General features: G+C 38.2%; 1 protein-coding gene across 8 annotated transcripts in view; it reads right to left on the minus strand.

The window, feature by feature from the left end:
* LUC7L3 (LUC7 like 3 pre-mRNA splicing factor) overlaps window positions 1-19,321 on the minus strand; it is a 22,181-nt gene extending 2,860 nt beyond the window's left edge. For 2 of the 8 annotated variants that reach the window (XM_055407552.2, XM_055407553.2), the window contains exons 1-9: window positions 19,076-19,320; window positions 11,197-11,263; window positions 8,254-8,293; window positions 7,140-7,284; window positions 6,410-6,484; window positions 5,487-5,591; window positions 4,124-4,285; window positions 3,481-3,764; window positions 2,627-2,787 (exon numbers count right to left, since the gene is read on the minus strand). In XM_055407552.2, coding sequence (XP_055263527.1) covers window positions 2,627-2,787; window positions 3,481-3,764; window positions 4,124-4,285; window positions 5,487-5,591; window positions 6,410-6,484; window positions 7,140-7,284; window positions 8,254-8,293; window positions 11,197-11,263; window positions 19,076-19,174 — 1,138 coding nt within the window. In that variant the 5' untranslated portion in view covers window positions 19,175-19,320. Of the gene's footprint in view, window positions 1-446; window positions 573-2,626; window positions 2,788-3,480; window positions 3,765-4,123; window positions 4,286-5,486; window positions 5,592-6,409; window positions 6,485-7,139; window positions 7,285-8,253; window positions 8,294-10,054; window positions 10,139-10,784; window positions 10,961-11,196; window positions 11,264-19,075 lie in introns of those variants that run through there. The other 6 variants (XM_055407555.2, XM_055407556.2, XM_088828972.1 and 3 more) reach the window with 6 other exon arrangements.
* Window positions 19,322-19,325: the final 4 nt, after the last annotated feature.

Here is a 19,325-nt window from a genome sequence, read left to right on the forward strand (position 1 = left end):
ACATGGAGCAAGTTATGTTCTAGCTTTTTCAGTTCCAAGTACTGCCTAACAAAGGATTTCTACAGAAAATTTTAAAGCAAACTACGAACCTGGAAAAATCATCTTTCTCTTCAAAACTAAGAATAGCTGGTCTAACAGAATAGTTGATAAGACAGAAAGATGTTTTAAGAAAAGCAGAAACCTCTACAGATTCTAGACAAAGGTTGTTAAGACGCAACATCAAATAACTGGGAGAGGGATGGTAACGAAAAAGTATGGTTATGGGGCTGTGGGGGGGCACTCACTCAAAGAACATTAAGAATTGAAGATTATGTGAAGAAATATATTCAGTCTGTAACACTTGCAAAATTCACAAAGCAATGTCCAAGTAGTTTACTGCAGGACTTGCTTCATGTCTTGTCTGTTCACTTATGAGAACTGTGCCAGTACAGTGTGCTCTAACTGACCTTGTGGGAAAGTCCTCCCTTTGTGCCTTATGGGCTTCTCCGGTGCACAGGTAGCTTCAATGAGGAAGAGTCGTCTTGTTGCCCCGTAGAGGACTAGTAGTCAGTCCAATAATCTTATCTTCTGCCCTATATAAATATGGTAGATCTTAATAGTCCTAAGGACATCCACAAAGTGTGGTGGACTTTAGGGCTATGGATTAAAAAAGGAACCTCTCTTAACAAAAGAGAGTACCCTAAACTGGTTGGTGGTAACAAAGATAGGTTTGTGCAAGAAACCACTTTTTGTTTGTGGAGTGAGATAAAGTGCTTTCACTACAGCACGTGAGCTCCCTCTTACTCACTGTCATTATCAAATGTTCACTACTACTCATACCTGACCTTTCAGTTCAGGCTTTCAGTTATAAATATAAGAATGGCTAACTGGCCACACGGTTATTTGAAAAAGTCAATAAATTATGTCACTTTTAAAAGAGATCCCAACATTTAAATCTATAATGGCAAAACCAATCTTTCAAGATAGACCAGAGGCAGTTTTCCCTGAATCGTCTTCACTCCTTCCTCCACATCTCACCAGGAAAATCCACTTGTCCATAATCTAAACACAATGCACTTTATTTTACTTAAACAAGTCTGATTATATTCTATGATGTCATCATTATAATAAGGATCATAGCTTAGCAATTCATTCTCTCTGCTCTCTCCAAAAATTACACAAACTCTTTTTAAGTCAGGCCAGTACAATTTATAGCCCAAGTTTGATCCCAAATAGTTATAAAAGCTACCTAGTTTCTGTCCCTGAGAACCAATCCAACTATTTTAAGTGACACAAATGAAAGACACAGCAAAGAGCTTTAGTTCTCAAAGTGATTACTTTCATCTCTGACAAGAGATATATCTGGTTGTTGAGAGTTGACCCCCCCAAATACATTATACAGAAACTCTTGCCAAAAGGTTGAGTGAAGCTTACTTAAAACTAATAAAAGTCAGTTAATTCTTGGCATCAACTGCCTTTTGAATCACAAAAATAACTTCTGAACTTAAATGGCAGATACTAAAGCTCATGAAAGTTTTAAAAATCACCCTGTTTCCTACTTTTTAACATTTGCTCCATGTTCTAGAAAAAGCCAATATATCTAAATATTTTAAAAAGAGAAGGTGCACTTATTTGAGGAAAAATTAAAGCTGAAGACTGAAGGAAAAAAAAAAAGATAATCCATTGTTTGCTAGTTTCCTAACTCAACTCAGTGAAACCCCACAAAAACCAGACTAATTTCATAAAAGAAAATAATGAGTATCACATACATGTCAAATGTAATAAATCCATAAGTGAGCGCACATATGTTGGTGATCAAACATGGACACAGATAGGCAGAACAGGATGGAATAAGCAGAGCCAAGAAAATTAGAAATAAGCCCTTTGTCTCATTCCTGAAAACCATGCAAAGCAGAATAGCCCAGTCCAAAAAAGAAGTATACAAAGAATCTGAAGAATATGGACCCTAATGATTAAAAGAATTATCGTTCATCGTTCAATGAAGGTTAAATTGAAAAGTGAGAATATCCTTGTGAAAACATGCCAAAGACAAAATGAAAAGTTGGTTAAGAGTGCAGTCAACCAGCTACTGGAATGCCACAGAAAATCAAAGGAAAAAATAGATGGGAAAACACGTTTCAATTAAAAAAGGCACGCACGGTGGGAGGAGGGGGCACGGCACACACACATAAGGCATTCAACTTATGCAAACTTACAAGTACTACAGAGTTAAATGCTGTACTTGAAGACCAATGCAACACTGTACATTTACTCTTCAAAATATTATGGAACACTGCAGCAAGTTTTGCCAAATAACTAAAAAATGTTGCCAATAACCAAGAATTCTATAGCCTAATAATCCTAACAGGTAATGCAATACTTGGAAGAATCTAAATGATAAGCCTTCAAGTTATAAATTGAAGTATGTGACTTTAACATGTTCTATAAAAACACAAAGTCAACTGTCATTCTCATGAATCAGCAGGAGAAGGGAATAAGACTTGTCTCCTATTGAATGGGGTTCATGAAAAGTAAAAATAAATATAGCTTGAAGTGGAACTCTGCTTGTATCTAAAGAAAAGTGAGTTAAGTGAGAAGACAAAGTGAAAATGGTCCCTTAAAGAATCAAATTCTCACAAAAACTAACCTTTCTCCTTCGATTTTCTATCTTGTTCTCTGTCTCGACTTTTGCTCCGGTGCTTATATGACTTTCGATCTCTGCTTTTTGATCTTCTTCGATCCCGACTACGAGATCTATGCTTTCTTTCTGATCTATCATGGCTTCTGCTTCTTCGTCGATCTCTACTTCTTAAATAATATGAAACAAAAGGAGAGCAATTTCAGCTGATATTACAATGAGAAAAAAGCTTGAAGAATTACATACTGTTATTTAAAGCAAAAATCACTCTTAAAGGCAAATGAATACAATCTACTATTAAAACACATTTATATAAAAAACCTTAAGAATTGAAAATTAAAAGTCCTTAACTTCAATTTTTCAAATAGGTAATCCTACCTACAATAATTTATGATTTAAATGTCTTAGAATCAATAAAAGAAGCACTCATCCATTACACTAACTCCCTAATAAGATTGCATCAAATCTCCTTAGGTGGCCTAAGTAAGAGCAGTGAAGTTGCCTACAAGATGAACTCGTTCACTGATTCAACTCTCATCTGCCCAAGTGCTTATTGAGACTTAAGAGGGTCCCAAGTACCAAGGAATTCACCAGTAATTACTATTATTTAATGCACACTCACTATGGTGGCTCAGACATTAGGTAAAGAATCCACGTGCAATGCAGGAGACCCAGTTCAATCCCTGGGTTGGGAAGACCCCTGGAGGAGGAAATGGCAACTGACTCCAGTATTCTTTCCTGTAGAATTCCATGGACAGAGGAGTCTGGCAGGCTACAGTCCACAGGGTCTCAAAGAGTCAGACACAACTGAGCAACTAACACTTTCACTATATGCCTGGCGCTGTCTCATGTGTTCAATATACCTGCTTCGCCTTCTCTCTCTACTTCGTGATCTTTTGTGGTCCCGAGACCTGCTGCATCTTCGGTCAGAAGTTCGGCTTGAATGCCGACTTCGTGATCGACTCCTCTTTCTTCTTTCTCTGTCTCGAGCTCTTTCTTTTTCTCTTTCTTCCTCTTCTCTTCGTCTTTTCCTCTCTCTCTCTTCTCTTTCCCTCTCCCTTTCTTTTTCTCTTTCTTCTCGTTCTTGCTTCTCCTTTTTTAAACGCTCATCACGATCAGGTTCTTCAGTTCTTTTTCTTAATTTTTCCTAAAGAAATCAAATTAGATTTTTTTAGAACTAAATAACCTTAAAGACACTGTCAAACAAAAGCTACCTAACATGAATCATCTGTAGACCAACTTATGACATTTGATACCCTAAAAGTGAAATGGAGAAATCTTAACACCATGTATGTACACAAGATATCTGACTAAACCCTCAGGAATTCCTGACACTACAAAGAAAATAAGCACTTTGCTAATCTGATGAATAGCAAAATATTACAGGAATTATCAAATAACACAGCAAAAATATCAACGAGAGTTCTAAACTTACACAATCAATTCTTAACCACACTAATATAAAGTACTAAATATAGCTAAAATATATGCTCATAAGAAACTTACTTTTAATTCTTCTACAGTAGCTTTAATTTTGGCATAGCCCATGTGCTGTTTTCCCATCAAGTGATCATCTACCCGGGACTGGGCATCTCCCACTATCAAAAAGGCTCCACACACTTCACAAACTTCCATTTGTTTTTCTTGGGCAGCAAAACTTTCAATTGTCTGAAACGATAAATCAGTTATTATAAACTATTTGATCAAGAGAAAACAAATTCCCCTCAAAATTACTTTTAACATTTAGAAAGATTTTTAATTTTGTCAACTGCTACTTTCCATTTCCCCAAAGACATAATACTTAGCAGCAACTTTTAGACAGCGGAAGCATGACAACAGCAGAAGTATTAGGACCCCATCCCTCTATTATAACCCTTGAACTACCCATGTCACCTCGAAAAAGTTAATCTACCTTTCAGAAAGCTACCTATTATAGTCTGAATTCATTTCCTGCTTGGTTCAACAGGTTAAAGATGTGGACTCCATATTAAAAATGTTTTTTGGGACTTCCCTGGTAGCGCAGTAGATAGGAATCTACCTGCCAATGCAGGGGACGCAGGTCTGATCCCTGATCTGGTTAGATTCTACATGCCTCGGAGCAACTAAGCCCATATGCCACAATTACTGAGCCTGCAGCCCACAGCCTGAAAGCTACAACTACTGAAGCCTGCAGGATCTAGGTAGGGCCCTTGAGTTGCAGCTAAAGAGCCCCTGTGCCTCAACTACTGAAGTCTATGGGCTTAGAGAGTGGTCTCCACTTTCTGCAAGTAGAGAAAACCCAAGTACAGCAATGAAGACCCAGAAAAACCAAAAATAATAAGTAATAAAAAAAAGTTTTTCAAAATCATTAAGGAATTGAACTCACTGCATATAATCTGAACATACCCTTTTAATATTTGGGAACGAATGCTCAATTATATTTTACCATCAATATTCAAAACATGTATACTGTATCACCAAATGAAAGTTAAGTAAGTAGGATGTATTATTAAGAGTAAACCAATTTTGTGGTAAGGTAAATATGAACTAAGTAATATGATTAGTTACCAAAAAACCCACAAAACACCAAAACCTAAGCCCAACCAAAATACTTAACTAAGGCACAGGTTAGCAAGCCAGCAGCTAGAGGCCTGTTTTTGCAAAGTTTTATTGAAACAAAATTACAGACATTTGTTTACAGACTGTCTAAAGCTATTTTGTAATATAAATGTAAAGACAGAGCTTTTATTACAATTCTTATGACCTGAAATCATAAATACTATGTGGCCCTTTAAAATAAAAGTTTGATGACATTAGAAAATTGTTCTAAATAGGAACAGATCCTAGCAATACACAGCTAACAGCATATCAAAATGAGGTTGCTACTCACCGAAGTTGTGGACCTAAGCAACTCTCTCTCTTCTTTTAACTGTTCAACTAATTTCATCATTCCCTGGGCTTCTTCTACTTTTCCTTCAGATCCTAATTCTTCAATCTAAGAGGAATTCAAAGAGCAGTCAGGATATCTTTCTAACCACACTATCCTAGTATTTTTCTTTTTACCCTCAAGCTTCATTAGCGTACAGAAGTTGTTTTGGGTCTGTTTTGTTTAGTGAAGCCTCTTTGGGTTTAATTTACCCTTAATTTTTTTTCCATAGCATTAACTATGTATACTTGACAGGAAATACACAGAAAATTTCTAGGGTAGACAATTTCATAAAGTTTGACTTCCATGAAATCAGCACCACAGTCTAGATAACAAACAAATCCACCCAAAAGTTTCCTACTGTCTCTATGTTGTACCTCCTCCCAAAGCAACCACCAATCTGCTTTCTGTCACTATACATTAGTCTGCATTTTCCAGAATTGTATTTAAATGGAACCATGTAGTCTATTCCTTTTGTGGGGCTCTGGCCTCTTTCACTCAATCTAGCATATCTTAAGATTCATCAATATTATTAAAAACAGTTAATTCCTTTTTATCACTGGGTACTATCACTGTATAGGTACATCACAATTTGTTTAACCACTAACCGACTGATGGACATTTGTTTCCAGGTTTGTTTGGGGTGGGTTTTTTTTTTGCACCTATTATGAATAAAGCCTCTATAAACACTGGTATACTTTATCTAGCAGTGGAATGGCTCATGGTGCCATCTCTTAACCTTTGAAAGAAACTCTTTTCCAAAGTGCCTGCATCATTTTAAATAAACCCAACAGAGTAAAACAGTTTGTTTGCCCAGATCTTCACTAATACTTGATACTGTCAGTCTTTTTAATTTTAGCAATTCTAGTAAGAGTTCCAATTCTTACCTGCTGTAGAAGTACATCAATTTTATCTGTTAGAACCTGAATTTTTTCTTCATTTTTGCCTGTTGGACCAGCTGCCTGATGAAGACAATAGAATGTATATTATCAACAACTAAAATACAAAAACATTTAAACTTCCATATACCATACCTCGGAGAAGGCAATGGCAAGCCACTCCAGTACTCTTGCCTAGAAAATCCCATGGCTGGAGGAGCCTGGTAGGCTGCAGTCCGTGGGGTCGCTAGGGGTCAGACACGACTGAGCAACTTTACTTTCACTTTTCACTTTCACACATTGGAGAAGGAAATGGCAACCCACTCCAGTGTTCTTGCCTGGAGAATCCCAGGGAAGGGGGAGCCTGGTGGGCTTCCGTCTATGGGGTCACACAGAGTCGGACACGACTGAAGTGACTTAGCAGTAGCAGCATACCATACCTAGTATTTGTATTTAATAATTGAAATGCTAAATCACAAGGACAGTAACTCAATATCTCAATTTTTGTTAATCAGTTGCATATTTTGTCAGTTACTGATATTTAAGATAAAAAATTTCCGATTAGCAAAATATTTACTAATAAAGACGGGAAAAAAAAAACCACCTTTCTAAGTTTTATGTCATTTTAAAACATATAAAGCAATGACTGAACTTGAGCCCAAGTTTCAATACTAGGGAGATCTCTGGGTTTCCAGAGGAAAGGACACTTTACAAAGAGTGTAAATTAATTCATACTCACCCCAGACGACTGCTGGTTTTGAGATAATGCCAAACGAGCATGGCCTCGTCTAATTCTACGTTCTACTTCTGCCAGTAAACTCTGTAAGTATCGCAAAAAATCTCTCTCATAGCCAACTTTCATAAAACGAGAACTCTTCTCATATCTAATAAAACAAAAACAAATATTATTTTCTTTCCAATTTTTTATCCACTTACAACTCTCATATTCTATCTCCACTAATCTCATGAACTACTAATGCATTCAGACTGAAGAGTAGGGAATTCCCAGGCCAACTGTTAGGTCTCCCTGCTTTCACTGCTGCAGGCCTGGGTTCAATCCCTGGTCTGGGAACTAAGATCCCACAAGCCATGTGGCATACCCAAAAAAGTAAAAAAAAAAAAAAAAGAAAAAAGTACTGACGAGTAAACCAGGCACATACAAAAGAATTTCCAGCTGTCCCTCATCCTGGTAAAGAAGGCAGCATTTAACAGTGTATTAAAAGCACAGATGTTACAACAGGGCAAATCTAGGTGAACACTATACTGGATCTATGACCCTGGCTCCAGGACAAGTTTCATTTATAAAATTAGGTCTGTTAAAAAACAAACGTGAAAGAAAAAAACAAAAGGCAAGTGAATTTTCTGGAGGTCCAGTGGTTAAGACTCAAGTGTTTTCACTGTCATGGCCCGGGTTCAATCCCTGGGTCAAGGAGCTAAGATCATACAAGCTAGGAGGAGCAGCCAAAAAATAATAATAAACTAAAAAATAAAAACTGGAGGAGGGCATGGCAACCCACTCCAGTAATCTTGCCCAGAGAATCCCATGGACAGAGGAGCCTGGTGGGCTACAGTCCATGGGGTCAAAAAGTTAGACATGATTGAAGCAACTTAGCAAAAAATAAAAAAACAGATGGGATATAGGGGAAAAAAAGCTTTGGTTTATTCTTGGCATACAGTATGAACTCGTATGGTGATGCTACATATAGCTATACCACTTTCTACGACCCCAACTAATGACTAGGACCTCTACATGACATTCATGTTACATAAATTCCAATTATTTCTTTAATCCTTGTTCCCTTTAAAGTAAATAATGACTGGGGGTGGGGATGATCCCAAAAAAGGTAACTTACTGTTTTCGTAGATTTTCATCATGAATTTTTTCACATGGTCCTAAAACAAGAAATATGAATGTATTCAATATAAATTATTGAAACTAACTTTTCTCTTGTCAAAACAAAAGGAAGTTATTTTTAAAAAAAAAAAAAAGGAAAGAAGATCCATTTAATCACTGAGTAGTCTGCAGACACCTATATTGAGACTACTAAATCATGAAGAAACATGCCCAAGTACGCACATGAAAATTGTTCTCCTTAGCCTTCAAGATGTACTATACGGTAAAAGAACAGAGGGAGTAGGAGGGATGAAAAATTATTCCTTACTGCCAAGAAGTAAGCTAGGATGATGGCAGACCTTTGGTCTGAACCACCACTGACATTTTATTAGAGTCTCTGTAAATACTGTAAGACTAGCACCCTAGTCCTACCTCTTACCATCTCCAAAAGGCAATCAATTTTAACCCTTTTAGCTTTATCTTCTGGAATTTGCCTTCATATTTCTAAATTCTATGCTTATTTTGCCTTTTCTTGGTTTATCTTAGGCACAAAAAATTTAGTTTAAATGAACATTCAGTGTTTATATTTTGATGCCATGTCCTATTAACTCCCAAGTTAAGCAAAAACGGCATTATGGCGACACTTTTGATACACTTACTGGAATTTTTTCCTTCAGTTCAGTCTCTTGTATGTTCTATTTCCAAATTCACTCCAGACACTAACTCGGCTATAGAAATTCAGTAATAATCTCCCTCAAGATTCAAAATATGTCAGATAATTAAATCAGCTTTATTTTCTTCTGTGAGCTTTCCATCCTGCTTCAATCTGAGCTACTGTTTCCCCCTAAGCTCACTAATAGAGCTGTCATCCTTTGAAAGTCCTTTTCTGGTCTGTACTAGATATAGTTTACTGGATCTCTTATTTTTTTCCTTCTTGGTTTACACCCATGAGTTTCCACAGAAAGCGTTCCTGGTAGACAGATTTGTTGAGACCATGCATGCCTGAAAATGTCTTTTTTCAAACTCGTATTTTGCTGTTTGGCTATACAGCTAACCTAGGTAAAAACATTTTACCATTCAGAATCCCGAGGATGTTTTTCCAGTGTCTTCAAGCTTCCAATGTTGTTACTGACAAATCGAGGATATTCTGATTGATAATCTTGTGTGCCCCACCCTACCCCTGGTGTTCTGGAATTTCACAATACTGTGCTTTGGCACAGATCTTTTTATCATTTGCTCTGCTGAGTTCTAGAAGAATTCACTCCATCTAGAGAGTAAAATCCTTCAGTAATGCAATCTTAGGATTTCCTCCCTTCTGTTTTCTCTATCTAGAACTCTCTTAATTAGCTATCACAGCACTGGACTGATAGAATTTTTTCAAATTTTAATTTTTTCTCAACATACCACAAATTTACTTTATCCTCAAAACTTCCCACTGATGTTCATATTTCTCTAGTTCTAATTTCAAGAACTCTTTTTATCTTTTCAAAACCTTTCTTTTTCTATAGCATCCTATTCCTCCTGATATTTTCTCTTATTTCTCTGAGGATACTAAATTTATTACAGCTTTAAAAATTTTTTTCTTCTGTTTTCTCCCATTATCCACCATATTCCACTAAATTCTTTTTTTTTTTCTGTTGGTTTTGCTTAATCGTTTATGTTTGAAGTTTTCTTCAAATAGCAATCCTTGGCTGGCAAAACACTTCCAAAATCTGACTCGAAGTTGGTATGCACAGGCAGGGTTTGTCAACTAACAGGCTTTACCATAGGAAAATCAGGCAGCAAGACTTTCTTTTAGGAGATTCCCCAAGGGTCAGTACCTGTAGATCACTTCTCTGGAACTGTTCACTTTCTCTAAAGAATCCTCTTCTCTTCTGCCTGGGGAAAAAACATCTGGCTGTATCCTTCCAGGAACAGGGCAGAGGAAGGGAATGGGAAAACCTCACTATTAAGAAAACAGACTCATTTAATCTCTCTTACAGTCTCATTTTTATTCATTACTGCCCTGTCCTATATCTGTAAATCCCAATACCTAGATATATCCAGCCATAATGTGTTCTTTATGCTTCAGGGCAAGCATTCTGCTTAACGAATTTCATTTCCATTTTATGTTTCTAGAATGGTACTAGTTATGTACCATCCTGGAGAGAAAATGGTCGATTTTTTTTACATTTTGTGGTTCATTTAGCCCAATTTCTTCAGAACATACCCCCTGGTCTCCAGTGCTGTAGGCATCGGAGACAGAATTACCTGATGCACAGGTCAGACCACCCAGACCAGTGCTTCTCAACATGGGGCAGTTTTGCCCCCAGCGATATCTAGAAGTGCCTGGAGGCATTTCTGGTTGTCAAAATTGGGAGATTTTTACTGACATCTACTCCATAGAGGCCAAGGATGCTGCTAAGCATCCTACAACCCACAGGAGACCCTCCCACCTCCCCAAACACAGAATTTTCCAGGTCAAACTGTCAAATGTCAAGGTTGAGAAACCCTGAACTAGACTAATCTCTGGTTTTCAGCCCCATAATTCAACTCTGCCTTCTATGGTACCTGATGCCTCCAAATCCTGAGCCTGTCCAGGGTTCTGCTGATCAAACTCTTGCTTCTGTTTAATATCCCCTTCTGCAGGCTTTTAGGATACAGGTTTCTCTGCTATTCTTCCATCCACTTGTCATCTTCCAAAAATTTGTTGACATCTCTAATGTTATCTCGTCTTCCATTTACACCTTTTTTGTTTTTAAATTTTCATTTTAGTGGAGGAGTTTCAGGAGGGAATGGAAATACATATGTAGATTCAAATAAGCCACCATGTTTAATTAGACTGGCATTTGTTAATACATTCTTTTAAAAAGCCAGGAAAGAAATTATCAACACCTTTAACAGAAAACTTCTTTCCAAAATTATAAAGTATCACTTTCTCTTTAATCATAAATGCAATAAAAATTATAGAAAATTTACTTACCAAGATCAGAACGAGTGTTTGTGAACAATTCTGCAGGACAAAAGCCACAGAGGTAGTATTTACAAACCTAGTGAGAAAAACAAAGGTAACTTAACCTTTTGAAGCTGGTCAGTTTTAAAACTATGCCAGAAAAGGATGCCAAATAACCATTTTCTCATTTCATGATCTACATCTTTCAACCAAGTAAGTTTAAGAACAATTCATTTGTTAAGTCATTTAGTTAGGCAAATTAATGACTTTCAGACTCCTGGATTTCACTATAAGAAACGCAAGACTGACAGTTGAGAGCATTTTCAATTTCTACCATAATAGAAATCACTGCCTTACTCCCCAGAAAAAACAAATTTTGGATAAAGACATCCAGAATAAAGGTAATGTTTTTTAAAACAACAACAACAACAACAAAACACTGCATTGTTCTTATTGTTTAAACTTTGTTAAAGACCAGAACCAGTTTACACAGGAGGATTTGAAAATAACTGCCTAAATTCCAAGTAACACTCATTTAAAACAATCCGGTTCAGTATTCTCACTTAGAGATCTCATATCAGTCCCTAAGGTGTCCTGGATATTTTCACACATGCCAGCACTGAGTGACTTCTAAGGAATGAGGAAGAATTATTAACATGAGCCCAATTTTCAATTCTCTCCCGTGGATACTTTTGTAACTCCTTCAGATATACTCTGAGACTGCGCTATACTAAATTTAATTTTGTAACACTGCAAACCAAAATCTGTTAAGCAAAATTCCAAAATATCTCCATATAACCCTTCATTGCTATTGGGTAAATTATCAATGTTCAAGTATAACATAGAAAAGGTCTACTAAATTTAGGATTGAATGAGTTTTTTTGAGACATTTAGAACTGGATGTTGCATTTGAAATACTGTTTTTTGCTTCAAAGGTCAAATGTTTTACACTTATTTGAAGCACTGAGGTTCCATAAGCTGTGTCCAGAAGAACTAAGGTCATAAAGAACCAGATTCAAAAACCATGTCTAAACAGATTTAGCTTTGTATCAATATTAATCCTGTTACATGTAGCCATATGTCATAGTATCTTTGTACCATTTTCTTTTGGAAATTCTCCTAATACTTTAAGTTACTAAAAAGGCTCAGTATGACCACAAGTAACATGTTGGTAAGGATGTGGAACAAAGGGAACCCCTGGTACACTGCTGGTAGAAATGTAAATCGGTGCAGCCACCCTGAAAAAAAACACAAGGAAGTTCCTCAAAACACTAAAAATAAAGCTACTATATTCAATCCAGCAATTCCACTCCAGAGTATACATGCAAAGAAAATGAAAACAGTAATTCATACCAATGTTCACAGCAGCATTATTTACAATAGCCAAGAATGGAAGCATCCTTAATGTCCATCAACACATGGATGGATTAAGAAAGTGAAAGTGAAGTCGCTCAGTCGTGTCAGATTCTTTGCAACCCCATGGACTGTATGTAGCCTACCAGGCTCCTCTGTTCACGGGATTCTCCAGGCAAGAATACTGGAGTGGGTTGCCATTTCCTTCTCCAGGGGATCTTCAAGAAAATGAGGTAAATATACATGATGGAACAATAATCAGCCATGAAAAATAATGGAAATTTGCCATTCGCAACAATACAGATAGACTTGGAGAGAATTATACTTAGTGAAATAAGTCAAACAGATGCAAAACACTGTATGTAGTTGAGGTATCTAAAAAAAAATAAAGCAAATTAGTGAAAATAACAACAACAAAATAGACTCTGCAATGCAAAGAACCAGTGGGGAGAGGGAAGAGGATGGGCAAAACCAGGGTAGGGTATTAAGAGGCATAGACTATGATATACAAGAATGCAAGTTAAAGAAGCTACAAAGAAGTACTGCTCAGGGAATACAGCTGATATTTTATAGTGACTATGTGTGTGCTCAATCGCTTCAAGTTGTTGTCAACTCTTTATGACCCTATGGAACCCACCAGGCTCCTCTGTCTATGGGACTCTTCAGGCAAAAATACTGGAGTGGGTTGCCATTTCCTTCTCCAGGAGATCTTCCCAACCCAGGGATCGAACCCAGGTCTCCCGCATTGTGGGCAGACACTTTAACCTCTGAGCCACCAGGGAAGCCCAAAGAAACGTACATGAAAACAACTGTTACTTTACCCAATAAACCCTAGCTACTTAAACTGCTTGTTTTAACCTTTCCCAGAGATTGAGAATGTTTAACTCAAAATATTAACAGTCTTTTATTCAGCAAGTCTTTACTAAATGTCCATCATGGATCTAACAATCTGATAACCAAAGGGGCCCAGAAGAGGGGGTGGGGTGGGGAGCAAGGGCAGAATTTGGCTGCTGCTGTTGTTCAGCATGGACTGCTGCATGCCAGGACTACAATCACAACATAATTGTGATTCTCTTGATAAACTATGATAATAGCAAAGACCAGAAGAGTTCCATATCAATAGCATACTTTTCACTACCACTCAAGAGAATGCAGACACAATCTCAGAAATCTGACTAGAAAAATTTAATTGTGAGTTTCCATCACATTAAACAAAATGAAAAATAAAAACAAAATCCAGCATTAGATATTGCTGGGAAGAGGAACACTCCAAACATTACTAGAGTTGTGGGACAACCTGGCAACATCCATCAAAATGTAAAATATGCACTTACCTTAGTCATTACCTTTCTAGGAACCTATCCTACAAGTGATTCAGTTCTATGTACTAGAATGTTCATTGCAGCTTGGTTGGTAATTGTAAAAGAACTGGACATAATCTACATGAAATAAACTAAGGTACATTTACATTGTACCTACAAGGAAAGTCTCCACAGTACAAGTGAAAGTTGTTAATTATACATTACACTTATATGGGCTTCCCAAGAGGAGCTAGTGGTAAAGACACCATCTGTCAATGTAGGAGACATAAGAAACGTGGGTTTGATCCTTGGGTTGGGAAGATCCCCTGGAGAAGGGCATAGCAACCCACTCCAGTATTCTTGCCTGGAGAATCCCATGGAGGAGCCTGGCGGGCAGACACAACTGAAGCAACTTGGCATGCACACACACATGCATACTTATATAAGCTAAGTTTACTTCTGCAAAAAAAATCATTTTAATGAGCCTAAATTGGAGGGAACATAAAACAGTAAAATCAATTTCTAATATAGTAATTAATCACAGTTCACTCTTTTTACTGCTGACACAAAGTTTTCATAAAATTTTAATCAATTTTCCACAGTAGCAGGAATAGTAAACATCTCTCTCCTGCTAAGAAGCCTTCCATTATTTCCCAAAGTCATTTAGTCCCAACGTTTAACAAGGTTTATTAAAAAAAACAACATTCAGAACTCCCCTGGTGGCACAGAGAATAAGAATCCGCCTGCCAATGCAGGGGACACGGGTTCAATCCTTGGTTGGGGAAGACTCCACATGCTGCGGAGCAACTAAACCCATGTGCCACAAGCACTGAGCTTGCCTGCTCCAACTACTGAAAACCAAATGCCTAGAGCCTGTGCTCTGCAACAAGAGTAGTCCCCACACGCCGCAACTACAGAAAGCCCATGCACAGCAACGAAGACTCACTGCAACCAAAAATAAAAAATTTTTTAAGTGATACATTTTTGTAAAATAATCACAGGAAATTCCTAACTTACAAGAAATGGAATATTAAACGTATTTCATAAACAATGAAGCACTGTATACTAACTTAAGCTACTTTCCCCCCCTGTTAAGAAATCAAGTCTAATGAGACACTGAGAATTCCCTGGTTGTCCAACTGTTAGGACTTCAAGCTTTCACTGCCTGAGGGCCTGGGTTCAATCCCTCGTCTGGGAACCAAGATCCCGCAAGCTAAATGGGGCATCCAAAAAAAAAAAAAGGTCTAATGAGACACACATGGTTTTCCAGAAGCAATCAATCAAAGATTGAGGAAATACTTTAATATTTTCAGTGTGATAATACCGTGGTTATTCAGTCCTCATATTTTAGACATGTCTTTAAGGCTGAAATGATAAAACTGCTTCAAAATAATGAAAGTAATAGGAGATACAGAGGAAATAATACTGGTCATATACTGATAATGTGTCTTACACACATGAATACACAGAGTTCATTCCACTACTCACTTACATTTATAAGGTTTGGAGAGAAAAAGCAAACAGTAATTATATACATTACACAGAGACTGCTGGAAATTCCAAGAAGCCCAACACTTTCCATGTACTATAGAGTGAGGCAGAAAATGTCTATCTACACTTATGGCAGAAAAAACATTTTGATGACTATGGTTTAAAACTAACAAAACACCTGCAGATCTCATGCACTATAATTACTAATTTTTTGCTTCTGTTGCTTCTGGTTTCCTTTTCAGATTCTGAATATCTTTTTTAGATGTTAAAAAAAAAGCCACAAGTAAAAAATGTGGACAGTAACCTTAACTGTTTCTTCTTTTCCAAACAACTTTTGGTGTGATGGGACCTGTTAACATTGGAAAGCTTTTAGAAAAGAACATTTCAATTCCCTTCATAAATTATTAAGCGTTCACTCATCATACATGAGTTTGATAAATGATGAACAAGGTCTCATTTTATATATTAGAATCAGAGTTAATAGTTTAAAAAATTTTTCACTTTTGGGCTTCCCTGGTGGCTCAGTTGGTAAAGAATCCACCTACAATGCAGAAGACCTGGGTTCGATCCCTGGTTGGGAAGATCCCCTGGAGAAGGGAACGACACACTTCCAGTATTCTGGCCTGGAGAATTCCATGAAATGTATAGCCCATGGGGTCACAAAGAGACACGACTGAGCGACTTTCACGACAAAATAAAATCCTCAATTTGAACTACAAAGTTCGTGCTATAAATTTAATAATAAAAGCTCCAGACCAGATGTTAATTACAATTCCCAGACTATCCAAAGGCTACCAATGCCTTCTCTAACACTGAAATCTTCCCATGTGGACACTGACTGAAAGGTGTTCCACTCTTGGCAGTTACAATCATGCTTTCCTCATTACTCTGGTTGTTTAGGATTAATAAAGCAGAGGAAACAAATTGCTTAATGCAAAAATACTAATCTCAAGGAAATGTAAAATACTAATCAATGAGGGAGGGAGGTGTGTCAATGAATCCTTGGAACAGTATTAAAGCTGATGGCTTTAGTTGAAAACCAATTTCTCTCAGATCAAAAGGTAACAACCTACAAAAGCTGGAAACACCTGTATAATAAAACACTTTCCCTGAGGGGTTGCTTACATACATCTTTACAAATAAGTGAAAGGTCAATAATTTGCATCACAGATACAGCCTTCACTTAAAAAATGAGTTTCCTCCAAGTGTTTCTAGTTCAACATTTAAAAACATAGTACCGAGGAAGTGGGTCAGGAAACAGTAGATTACAAGCTTTAGAATGCATTATGATGCCATTTTAAAAACGCAGATTTCAAGGGCCTTTCAGTAGACCTACAGAATCAGAATGGGGGGTGGGCACTGGCGAAGTACATCTCTGCATTTAAAACAAATTCCAGAGATCAGTCTAATACAGATATCTAGGAATTACTTTTAACAATAAAGTTTCCATTTCATTGTTAAGCAAAAGGACCTCACCCACCTGAAATGGCTTTCCCCATCTAGTGCAAGTGTGGCAAAGAAAAATTTCTAGATAGAACTGGAATGCAAAAATATCTGGGGGAATTCCCTGGCAGTCCAAGGCCTGGGTTTGATCCCTGGTCAGGGACTAAGGACTTCCCTGGTGGCTCAGATGGTAAAACCATCTGCCTACAATGCAGGAGACCCGGGTTTGGTCCCTGGGTTGGGAAGATCCCCTGGAGAAGGAAATGGCAACCCACTCCACTATTCTTGCCTGGAAAATCCCACGGACTGAGGAGCCTGGCAAGCTACACAGTCCATGGGGTCACAAAGAGTCGGACACGACTTCACTTTTCACAGGGACTAAGATCCCACAAGCCACCCAGTGCAGACAAACCCTCACCACCACCACCAAAAGAAAACCCCTTACAGTATATACTGTGGTTGGCCATTCCTCCAGGATTTTACAAACACCCAACAACAACCACCAAGTGACCCAGAAGTGATGCCACAAGTTGCCCCAGCTTTATAAAACCCTACAGTAATTCTAACTTATTGAGAAAAAGCCACATGCGACATTCCTGGTCTGCATCAACGTTTTCTTGCAGACAGCAATCTGAAACACCAGCAATTGACTTTTCCAAATCCCTGCATCCAAAATGAAGTGCAATCTGTCATTAAAGGCATAAAATATTTTGACAAAAGCATCAGAAGTTTCTATCAGTGAGAAACACTAAAACTGAAGGGGGGGGTGCACCTGAAAGGAAAGCAGATTTATTATAACTGAGATGACACAAAACTTAAGCTGCTTTTCTGAGAAATTCATCGCTGCTAACGTTATAGACCCATCGCATCCAATGCAATGTGGCAATAAAACACCAGCAGGGAGAAACGTTTTTCCACAACAGGCTGCTACAGCCGATGAGCAGGCAATCAAAAGCAATTTCCTCTCTGTAATTCAAAATAGGTAAATGTCCTATTTGCACATCAAGTGAAACATAAAGTTCATCTTTTTCTTTTTGCAAAGTTTATCGAGTGAAGTGGCAAAAGAAAAAGTTACTTCATCGTGACAAAGAAATGCCTAGAAAGAGAAGGCTCAAGGCAAGCAACAAAGTTACTCTTATTTTATTTTGAGGAGAGAGGAAAAACCCAAAACTCAGGGGGGAAAGCTTCAAAAAGCTTCACCTTTTATGTGTGAGTTTGTTGTTGCTCAGTCGCAAAGTCATGTCCGACTCTTTGCGACCCCAAGGACTGCAGCACTCGACTTCTCTGTCCTTCACTAGTTCCCGGAGTTTTCTCAACCTCATGCCCATTGAGTCAGTGATATTATCTAATCATTTAACCCTCACAAAGAATTTTACTCTAACACTTCACACTACTTTAGAATCGGGTAGCACCCCACAGGTCCAGTCAAACACTAAAAGAAATTTTACTGTGACCAAAGCGTAAGTTTAAAATGAGTAAGCAACTTCCAAAAAAGGCATATTTAACAATTCCTTCATGTTTTGACTGGCAACTGTCTTTATCTTGTTTGACTACAATCGCATGTGAATTATACATCCATTCTTCAGGTAAGACCTAAAATAAACGTTACACACCATGTTCACAGAACTGGAAAGTGAACAAGACTACAAAGATTAGGTTTAGTTTCGCCATTTAACTTGACAAGATTTTGGGTGAGCCTCTCAAGTCTCATCTGTGAAATTGGGTTTATACTCATTTACCCTTACAGGGTTAAGAGGATCAAAGAGTTTCCTATGAAGAAAAAGCCTCGACAATTATCTACGAGAATGGCTTACTAGACCGTACTACTATCAAACAATATTTGTAAGTCACGGTGAATCCTATCAAGACCTCTTTTAAAATTTTATTGCCCCACATAAACGTCGAAACTGAAACATTTCTGAATATACTGCCACGATATGACGCTCAGCCAAATAACGGCCAAATTTGCCCTTTTCCCTATTTCACAGCGAGGTGAAAACTCCGAAACCTCTAGACGTACAAAAACACTGCTTCCTTTCCCGCGTTTCCCTGCCTCATTAAGCTGCTTTTCAATTCTGCCAAGAGTCTTCTTTTTTTTACTTCCTTGATACTTAAACAACAATAAATCATCCCTTAACCAAGGATCCAGGCAGACTCCTCCTTCCTGGGCTATTCTCCCGATTCCCTCCAGCCACCCGGTCAGACACCTGACCCCGGGGCGGCCGAGCCCCAAACCTTGCCGAGACCCCGGCGAGCCGCAGCTCGCGCCGTTCCCCTCCCCCATGGCGCCCAGGCACAGGCCCAAGGCCCGCGGGACTTACGCTCTCGTGGTCCCACCGCACGTTGCTGCGCTTCTCATCCGGGGCGAGGTTTCGGTCCCTGCCCATTAACTCATCCAACAATTGCGCAGCCGAAATCATGGTGCTTTCCTCGGGCGGCTGCTCCCACCAGCCCTGGCACCTGCCAAAAAAAACGGTGGCAACACAACCGCAAACCTCTCAGGGGCCCTAGCAGGCCTAAATGCCTCCTCTAACCAGGAGCCGATAAGACAAAATGGCCGCCGCGCGGGCG

This window comes from Moschus berezovskii, chromosome 20 (genome assembly GCF_049115385.1).
Source record: "Moschus berezovskii isolate FMDL1 chromosome 20, NW_MosBer_1.0, whole genome shotgun sequence".
Lineage (NCBI taxonomy): Eukaryota > Metazoa > Chordata > Mammalia > Artiodactyla > Moschidae > Moschus > Moschus berezovskii.